This window comes from Opisthorchis viverrini (genome assembly GCF_000715545.1).
Source record: "Opisthorchis viverrini unplaced genomic scaffold opera_v5_26, whole genome shotgun sequence".
In the NCBI taxonomy this organism is placed as follows: domain Eukaryota; kingdom Metazoa; phylum Platyhelminthes; class Trematoda; order Opisthorchiida; family Opisthorchiidae; genus Opisthorchis; species Opisthorchis viverrini.
This window is the reverse complement of record NW_008751683.1, coordinates 303,824-314,372: the sequence shown is the minus strand read 5'-3', so window position 1 is coordinate 314,372 and position 10,549 is coordinate 303,824. Positions and strand designations below refer to the sequence as shown.

The window sequence follows — 10,549 nt, the reverse complement described above, 5'->3', positions numbered from 1 at the left end:
AACAATTAACGTTATTTTCTAGCACAATGCAACCCACAGAGACGGCTTGAGGATTTTTAGGGAAGGTGTGTTGCGAAGTTTATTTTTTTCTGCTATGGGGAAGAATTGTGTAACATCTGCATCTCCGGTTTCACCCCATTTAAAGTATATCAGGTAGGCTGCTTGTGTCTTGTTCAGCACTCGGAAGAACATCAAAGTGCTTTCGGCTAGGGTAGTGTTCTCTATCAAGCCTCCATTTACAGCAGGTCAGGGAACGATTGTCTCTGGTCTATCTGTTGGACCTCAAGCAAGAAGTAACTGATCGTGAACTCTCTGCGGATTTTGAGTGATCGTCCCATGCTGCTTGCTTCAAAATACAGAAATCCTGTCTGAAAGGAGTATTCCTGTGCAGACGGAATTTCGCAAGACAATTCAAATACTATCTTCGGCGAAAAGACTAGGCAAGGTGTCATTTGCCTAAGGTGAATACGCTATTTTATTTGGTAACATTGCAAACCAAAACACGATTTTGAACAAGTCAAGGGCAGAAATTTTATTTCGCACCTTGGTTAAAAAAACTAAAGCCTCAGAAAAACATTCTAACTCGACATCGAGCTGATACGCGACCTAAAATGGTCGTTTTTTACAAGAAATCCGTTGTGATCTGATGGGTCCCTACCAGGCACCACCAGAGTTGATGGATACCGTGCCACTGGCTGTGGGTTACGCCGTCCTAAATCTTTCTTGGTCGGGCATGAAGAATAGCGTTATCTTACTTCAATACAAATATAGTCACGAATCTACCACTGAGACTAACGTTGCATTATTTAGACAAACTGTCTCATTTCTTTGTACGCTTGTCACTACAGCCTGTTTTGACAGTTATAGACAAATTGGAGCTGTTCGTGCCTTCAGAAAGACTGTTTTTGTTTTTCATAATTTTCTTTGAGAAATTAGATTATCTGTCTCCTTACTCGATGAGAATTAGCTATTAGATCGTTCGTACAGCACCCTCACGGCCTCCTAAGGCTGTTACACTTACAAGCGGCCCACAAAACGACATACACGGGGAATGAATGTTGGGGTAGAAAAAAACAAAATATAAAACCAATTATTTTCATTGTAATTTGAGCAAATGTATCCACTCCGCTAATTTTGGTTCGCATTTATGCCACCATATCAGTACTAGTTACTTTAGTCTTTTCAGGCTTATTGTTAGTACCTCCAATTGGTTTCTCGTGTAGGATATAAATTGAACCTTTACAAGTGTAACGGTTGATATTACTGATGAAACGTGCAAGTAGCATCGAGTCAGATGTTTCAAAGCGTCGTCTTTGCATCTGACTGAAGGTTTGTATGGAAATTGTTGGTTCGTTTTAGTTTATGTTCACAAAAGAATACGTCTCATTCAACGACTTTGTAGTTTTAGGGAAAATATAGAAGAGAAGACAGCTGAGTGAAATTTGACTCAAGCCCGCGGATTCACGGCTTGCCTGACTCGTGTTCCATTAGGTCTGTTTTATTTAGAAGTTGGTCGGCATTCATTGGGTGAAATTGAGAGGCAAATAAACAGGCTACACCACCCAGGGAATTACCATTTGATGTCCACTGGCATGTTTCTTTATATAGATGATATATTTCATTGTGAAAACCAAATGAAGGCCTCACCAATTGAAGGGAAGTGCGTCGTTTGTCGACTTTTGGAATGTGAAACCCAGTGAGTGTGTGCAAGAAGTGTCAAGGTCTCTAGTAGCTCAGCTAGGATAATATTTGTCCGTGAGGAAGAAAGACTGATGCGAGGTCGCACTCTCTAGCTTTCCGTTTATACTTTTACGTTAAAATTCAATGATAAAAATGATTGAACATTCGACGATTTACTTATTTTTGTTGGGTGTCTAATTCAGTGCAAATTTTGCAAATCTTAAGGCTTGCAGGATGGCATGATGGCTTAGTCTCCAGCTGGTTGGCTCTCAGTTGGTAGCTGAGGAACAAAAGGTTATAAGGCCTCAAGTTTTTTCTTACCTTTTATGTGCCTTCAAACTTGGGATTTGAAATCGTCCAACTTAGGGAGCTCTACAGCTCATAGCCTTCGGATTTTTCTCCTCCAACAGGAAGCTTTCCATACGGTAAGTGTGTTACCGGATTCTTGAAAGCTAAAACACTCGACTTATCTGTCTTAGTTGAACTTCCTCTGGTAGGCTTAGATGAAATTGATTTTGACCTTTTAAGTTTGCCCCTGAGTTTCACACTCACCTCAAGAAATCGTTAAAATTCTTATCCTATATTTTGGCACTCATCAGGTCCTCCCAACAGACTTGTGGTTAAACCCATGAATTTTTCTGATTATCAAACGGTTATATGAATATTTCAACCGACAATCACGTATAAAGTACAACGTATTGTCGATTGCTCAATCGGTAGAGCACTTGTCCAGTAAGTGAGGAACAGCGTCTCGAGTTCGTTTCCATCTTTTATGTGCTTGGCGTCTAAACTCTTTTGAGACGCAACGTTGGACATTTCACAATGGCAAGGGCAAAACAGGGAACAATTTTAACGAAATAATTTGTGCGTTTTTCGGTCGTGTAACCTCGACTGACTGCTAGAGGTTAATAGTTAACAAATGAAGCTGCCAGCCATTCGCCACTGTACTTGTTCCTTGGTGAATGTTGTCCAAAGAAAGTTAAGTTAATTTAGAGAATACTTACTGAGTACAGATTCCACATTTCATACACTTTCCACAAGTCGAAAAAAACGACCGAATCAACTTGTTTTTGCTCTGATCGTTAAATCAGAGCAACAAGATTTTTTAATGCATAGTCATTTCTCATTACCACGGTGATGTCGTGTCAGCTGCAACCTTGTTTAGGTGACACTTTTCTGTTTATTGTTCACCTAAACCAGTCAGTCTGAAATCTAGAGCTTCAATTGAAACTGATTAATACAGAACGGCAGACGAATCAGGCTAGCCGACCGCGAAAAAAATGCTACATTTTCATCCTGGTCTCAGTCGCATGAAACTATTCAGAAACGGCGGGATTTTGTTGTAACTTACAGGCTGTGTGTATGTATGGTGGAGAGAACTCGCAACCAGAGACCCTTATAAGCAAAGTAGTTTTCGAAAAAGCTAGTCCACCTTAACGGCTAAGCGGAAAAATAACTGTCAGAACAATGTCCTTGGTTCGGCTCGAAACTGTTGTAGTAATTGAATGGCATAGTGTAGCTGATAAATCTTCGATTATGCATCTAACGTGTGTCTTTCATTCCACTCGTCCGATTCGCACCATCGATCGGAGCATCCGTAGGCTCATTATCATCTTACGTTCATTTACCTGGTGAGAGTAATCACTTTTTTATGCTAATCCGCTCCGTGGGAAAGCCGCTGAGGTTTTTTACCCTTAGAGGTACCACTTGAGGTTGCAGCTTCCACACTGTTAGAATCCACCGTACCTACATTTAAGTATTTCCAGATATCTTCAAAGCCTTATTCGTTCCGAACAGTCGGTGGTGAAGGTAAAAGATTCTATGACAAATTTGTAGACTTGTAATTCACAGTTAGACCGCTTCTTCAAGCTAATGTGTAATTTTGTAGGCACTCTATATGCAAGCCATCGAATGTGGATTTTCAATCAACCGGAACAAGTTTGGAACCGGTTGCGAAGTACCCGTTTCAGGAGAAGTTGGTAAATGATCTGACTTTTTATAACTGAGCGACGTTCCGCTTTTGACAAAATTTTCTTCAGGCTAAGTAAGTAGTTTAGTAAGTTGTCGGGTTTTTAAGCAGACGGAGAACCTGCCACCAAGATCTGTTCGGATTAGCACATTAAATCAGTGTTGGATGTCAGTTAAAAAGTCTTATCGGTTAACGTGGTCGCCTAAATCTTACGATTGATAGGTTGGGGTAATTTAAGATCATTATTGATCGGGCTTGGGCCGTTCATATTCCGGTGCGAGATACTCCATTGGTGATTCACCTTGGGTAAATTTTGGTGGTCTGTTCACTTGGCGTGACGAAGTTTTTGTTGCACAAGCGAAACGTTACCGAGTTATAAACTTAATGAGGGGGGGGGGGAGATGCCTCCGTGGATAGCGTGCAAACTTACTGACCGTAAGGTCCGTGGTTCGAACCCGACCTCTGACCCCCGACTCCCCCTGTCTAGGCTTGGGCAACCTGGCAATATCTCAGCCTTTGTGCTTCCCTCTGGTGGCATGGCAGCTAGGCACGGAAAGGTTGTTACAATTGAACGACTATTTATCATAATTATAAACTTACTTCTCGTTAACCAAGCCCTTATGGACCGAATGAAAGTGATACGAATACTGATTTACTGATTCGAACAAATTCGGGAGCGCGTAGTGATCAATGCCTGTAGGTTTATTTTAAAATTTTCTAGAGTGTAAGCGAATGATGTACTCGAAATCTTCTCTGCAACTCTCCTCTAGATGCGATCAACTCGAAGTCAGGTCTGTAAAAAATGGTCGGTACATGGTTGGTACCGAGGATAATTAGGTAATGCACCAAAAACGATTTAACCACTGAACCTAGTTGTGGTGGGTCGTTCTGGAATCTCCATGAAAAGTTTCAGCACAACTGGTCGAATTGTGATCGGATACAGACGAGGCTGCAGTAGGATAGTTGGAACAGGCTGCAGTGGCTTAACAATTATACCACTGATGCAACGTGAGTAACATCTGTTTGCAGGACGGAGGACGACTCTCACTCCACCATAATCAAATTAAAAGATATTGTTTTATTCTGACATCTCGGTTTCATCCTTTATTGATATCAAATATTCAAGAAATTTCGAAAATACGCCGGGACATCCCTTTTCTTAATTCCGGTGCAAATGAGTCTCCTTCGTGTAGGTTGGTTGTACTTTGGTGGGTACGTTCCGTAGGACGAACCTCGGCTGTGTTCAGGTGCCCCGGAACCAACTTGGTTTGAGTGCGGCCTGTTTTTTCGTGATTTTTGTACTTATTCTCAGGTGTTGTGTCCCCCAAATGGCTTGCAGAAGACATCTGGTGCGATCGAATCGGGCCACGAAAAATTAAGCACCTTACATTTAGACCATACCAAGCTTATGAGTTCTAAACGGGATCTCCAAAATTCCATAATCACTAGTGCGTTTACTCGCATAAGTCACTGTTGAAATTATTGGAGGCTCGGATTTTGCAACCAAATCTGATAGGTTATTAATTGTCCTGACAAACTTATCAGACGACCCTGTTAATTACAAGCAGTAAATAGGGTCGCTCCGATAGACCGAAACCCACGGGACAACAATGGGTGTGGGAGATATGCCTCAGTAAGGCGTTTGATCTAGAGCTTTCACGGCCGTCTTACCACCAAAGTATAATTGAATATTCAAGGTCAAACCATAGCTAGATCTTACGCCCACATGGTGATAACTGAAATGGCCAATTGTATTATCGTGTATGGAAACCATACTGTTCCATCCTGTGTACGTGCGTTTGACTCCCATGATGAAAACATCTGACGAATGCTGAGCGATCCAATTTTATACCTCCCTTAGACAGTTGATCGAAGGTCAGGCACGTATGAGCGAATGATTGTTCATAAAAGAGTGTTCGGTAGCTAAGATATTTCTTGAAACTTAGTGTTATCTAAACGTAGAGCTCACTAGACTGTGATATTCGATTTTTCTCCAGTTGGTTATTGTTTATTCTATAAGTAACATGTATCTTTTTATTTCTACAGACTGGGAACTGAGAGCACTTGCCCACAAGCCAAAACAGACTGTATCAATTCATTATTGATCGGACTCAGCTCAAAGCAGCATGCGAACTTGGTCAAATTTCTGAACAGAAAAACCTAGTTCACGCGGAATACTAAGGTTTGCTCTCAGGATATTCAAAATCATGGCAATAACAAGCTCCAATTTGATAAAACTCGTCTCAGACACATTTACCATTCGCGGAGTTCCTCGTCTCAATCGTGGACCCCGCTTCCTTCGTGGTCTTTGGTGGTTTTTCGTCATCACCATGACTGTCGGACTGTTTCTAACAAGTTATTACTTGGTTCAAGACTATTTGTTGTACGACGTTGCTGTTAACGTTCATGTGGCGTTGGATGCACATTCTCCGTTTCCCGCGCTCACAGTCTGTCACCATCATCCGTTCTCCGCTGAGGCCTATCGATTGTGGCGTGAGAACAAAGTCCTGTCACCTAGTGCATTTAATCGTGAAATGCGCAAACTTACACAATACCATTTGGAGCGAAACAATCTGGATATTTCCAGCAACTTGTACCAGTACGATAGTATGTCTATCTACTATCAGAACTTGAACACGGAAGACGCTTATCGATTGGGACATGACACATCGATATTTCTCAACTGCATGCGTCGTGTGAATCAGGCCATGCAGATTGAGGATGACTGCACTAAGATGGACGGTTTTAGAATTCGTAAGTTCAGTCATCACACATTCTTCAATTGTCACACAATTGAACCCACGGACAAGATGGAAGCGGAGGCCACTGACACGATAGCGTTGGTTGTTGGCCTTGGACCGAAACCAGACTACTCAGATGAGGAACAGGCTTTTCTGATGGATCTGTACGAAATGGCACAAGGACTACGGTAAGTGGCTATGTTTATGTTACGAAAGCATCCAGTTTTGTGGTTGCCCTCTACTGTTACATTTACTTGCTGTGAGACGAATTGTTTATTCGCCAGCTTGTTGCTCATTTCAATGCTTTTGCAATAGCAAATACTTCAAAGTGAGTTTTATGCTACAGACAACTCCGAGTCCAAGTTATTTGGTGTCCATCGTTTGGGTCCGAATCTCCCGAGACTTCTGTACCTCGCAGTCCGGTGCGATAAATGAACTTCTAAATCCGCATTTCAAACATGTTTCTTTGTTAGACATTCAGTGGACTGAAAAATCCGCCCGGCGATCTCCAAAGTTCATCTGAGCTTCAAAGAGGTTTAGAGCTAAGCTGAGAGATGCAAATCGCAGGACCACAGCTATTGGACAGCACAGTCACGGCTGTCTCCGTATGTTTGTTTAGGAGGGAGGTGTTTCTTCGAACAATTGATCTTTACTTTCGGATGCAGAAGTGAGCATAATATGAGAGTACGGTTCACTGCTGCCAAAATGACACGGCTAAAAAGTGAAAGCTGGTAAGGCTGATGCTGCAAGAAACTCAAGCGCTGGTCAATCCAAACTCATTCAAAAAACCATGTTGTTTAGAGTAGAATCATCGGGTTGCGAAGCGGATCACTTTCCCTCCCTACCCAATGTTTAGCATCTGCGTAGGTAAGTTGTGGACTTTTTTGAATTGACTAATGACGTGATGTAGCCCATGCCATATTATAACCGTATTTTCCTCAGCTTAGTTCTCGTTCTGAGGCTCCCAAACTGGGTCTCCCGACAAAACAACCAGCAAGGGTGCAAAAGGCATATTAACGCCCAAAACGAAGTCAGGATCACTTGTACAGCGCTTCATATATATAGCGTAAGTGGCAACAACGTTCTGAAAATTCTGACGGGTTCTGGATGAGGTACTGGCAACCGGCATTCGGCCAATATTGGGTCATAATTGGCTCTTGGGTCCAGGCTTTCGACCTAACCTTGATAGCGGACCGGCAAGCGGCCCGAAAGTTTGGCCAATCTTGCGCGGGGTAAGCCGCAACAGTGCCTAACTGAGAGCGGTAGAGGTATCGGTTTGAAATTCTGTCCAACATGCCCGCTTATGTGAAGTGTATCATCACCGTATGACGAAATGTTTTTCCTATGACAAACACTTACCGACTCCTATATTGACTGGAATCTGGGAGCGCGTATCGTCATTTAGGATATGGTTAAATAAGAATACACGGAAAGATGTGGAGAACGGTAGAGTGTAGTTTCGGGGGTCGTACAAGGCGTTAAAAAGTTGGATGCCGAGCACTTCAACTTTGGACTAGAGTCAGAAGTTGACAGTCCACCGTGCAAACTTGGAAGCTGCGATCAATAAAGCACGATTTTCATGGACAAAATACCCAAGTGGGATCTAGCAACCGTGTAGTCTGTGCCAGGTTGGGTCGTATGGTAGCCACTGATGTGTCCATGTCAAGAGCAGTGGGTTGTCATCATCGTTTGACATAATATGTTCGTAAAACCAGACCAGTGCGTGCTTACTGGCTGTCAAAGCAGGACAGAGGGATGTACTTGGTCTTGTTGACAAAGTGTTGAATGGACCTTTGACTCAAGAAAATCGAATATTTTAAATGTATTATCGTGAAAATTACCAATATAGTGGGATGACAGTTGTATATCCGAGATGGAGAATTTGATTTTTCTGGGGAACAGAATGTATGGTGCTTACAGTTGAGCATTACTAGAGTCCGCAACGAAAAGCGGGTTTTCGCTCAGCTGAAACTCAGGATAAAAGTTATTAAGGGTAGTGTAAACTACCATTTAGGTCGAGATACCACGGCTTGCTTGTAAAACAGCAAAAAGGAATCCTGAACCGCCATTAGGTTGGAAGATCTTGCCACAGAGTTGGTTTAGGCCACGAGGCTACCATAAATAGTATAAAATACAACTAATCACTCAGTTGTAGCACCCTTTTGATGCCCATATAGCATAATACATGAAGGAATTACGAACGATGAAAAATATTGGAGGGTCGCTCAAGCCTGGACAATATCAGTTGAAATGCAGGAGTTGGGTTTGAACCACCAAACTTCTGGTTAGTAAGTTCGCACTTTAACCAGTGGACGACCTTGAACTCGAGGATGGCTGTAGATATGGCTACGTTAAGGCAGTGGTCTATTATGTTTTTCTGGTTGACTTCTTGGATTATCAGACCAGTGGGCTAACATCCATAGGCTTACAATAGACTTGTTGGCGAGTAAAACCTCTGGGGGTACAACCAATCTATTGGGAACTTTTTTAATCAACAGTTTTTAGCATGATGTCTCTCAAAATCAAAGCATCTTGTTTAGAAGTCGAGAATAAAGAACATAGGCTGGTGACAAATCTGGCAAAGTGAAAACATATTAGGCAAAAAAGCAATTAACCCATCGTGGGTATCAAATAGTACTCACGGCAAAGTTGATTGCTTAAAAAGACATTTTCCCCCATGTGCGTGGTAGCCCTAGAATCTACAGAGTTTCTGAAGCCCAAAGGACTGAAGAATTTTGTTTTGAGACTGTGGATATCGCAGTTATGTCCTGAGAATGTTATTTTTAAAGTCAATCTCACCTGTGTTTTGACATTACGCACCAGTCTTCAACAGCCCATTATCGAGCTGGCCTCTCGTTTGGGTTTGACCAGGCAGGTGTAGCCCAGTAGTTTCCGCAATCCTTATTTCCACTTGCGTATCGAATTGCACACAATTGACAAAATGACAAAATCAGAGAAAATCACTCTGATTTCTATTGGAAATTCAAGTGAATCAAGTTATTATCAAATATCCTCGCCACCAGGTGAGGTGAAAACTCTTCGACAGCACACGACCGGTTTCGCCCTTCTTGGGCTCATCAGGTAGGCGCAGTCCCCGAGTTTCCGTCAACCTTATGTTCTACTTGAACCCAAATTGAACTGTTTTCGAGAAATACACTCATTTGCAAATCAATTTGGTTTTCACGAGACTCAGAGTTGAGGAGTGTATGAACCTAACACGAGTGAACAACTAGTCACGTGCTCTTTCTAACAAACAGATGAGACTCAATAGGCTGGTTTGGTCGTGCTTTCGACAGGCAGCCATATGTCTGCCAAAGTGTTTTTCATTCAGCGGAAACCCCGGGAAAATAATGTGTTTTCCGATCGTTTGCCAAACGTTACTACAGCATGTTAGAGACATTACCTATTAAAGTAGTCCCGGATGAAGCGAATGACAATTTCCTTTCCTTTGACAAATTCACTTTCCAATAATCCCACTATCACTTCTTCCAAAATCCTATGTATTTTGCGAGTGTCATCCATCTTTCACTCAAGTAATGAGTACTTTGCCTTACAGTTCGCAGAAACGTGTTTCATCCCTCATAAAATGCAAAGTTTGCGCTATTTTGCCGCTCGGAGGGCCATCGAATTTCGCTGCTCATCGTGCAGTTTTTTCTCTCCACTTTTTATTTGATGAGAAAAAAGGTGTGCTCACAATTTTCAGGAAGGGAGCCGGGAGCCAGTTTGAAAGTACCCACGCTTCAATCCGAAAATTGAAGAGACAAATTGTAGAGACAAAAGTCCGCGAGGTCAAACACTGGACTACCGGGCTTAATTCCATTACCAGTTCTCTACACCAAGCCACCCCTTACAGCGTTAGTACTGTATTTGAGTAGGTTGAAATAGAGCTTGCAACTTGGTGCAAATACCAATTGAGATTTCGCCGCTCTATCCCAAGAGGCACTACACAGCAGTTTCGTCCTTACTAGGGGTCACCAGTAGTGGGCATCCTCACGGAGCCTCGAACTCCCAAACTCACGCCTTGTAGAAGGCTAGATCATTGTGCAGCGAGCGGCTGATCATCAGTGTCATCAGTTCGCACTAAGGAATATACAGCGCCAGTCATCTTTCAATCACGGAAACCAGATCACATGGTTACATGCTGACCGACTTCCATGCC

At 42.5% G+C, this 10,549-nt stretch overlaps 1 protein-coding gene across 1 annotated transcript in view; it reads left to right on the top strand.

Annotated features, from left to right (window-relative positions):
- The window catches only part of T265_02251 (hypothetical protein), a gene marked incomplete at both ends in the record, with an annotated part of 85,334 nt that overhangs the window by 36,467 nt on the left and 38,318 nt on the right, over nt 1–10,549 (top strand). The window contains one exon of the mRNA XM_009166455.1: nt 5,696–6,578. Coding sequence (XP_009164719.1) covers nt 5,857–6,578 — 722 coding nt within the window. The remainder of the gene's footprint in view (nt 1–5,695; nt 6,579–10,549) is intronic.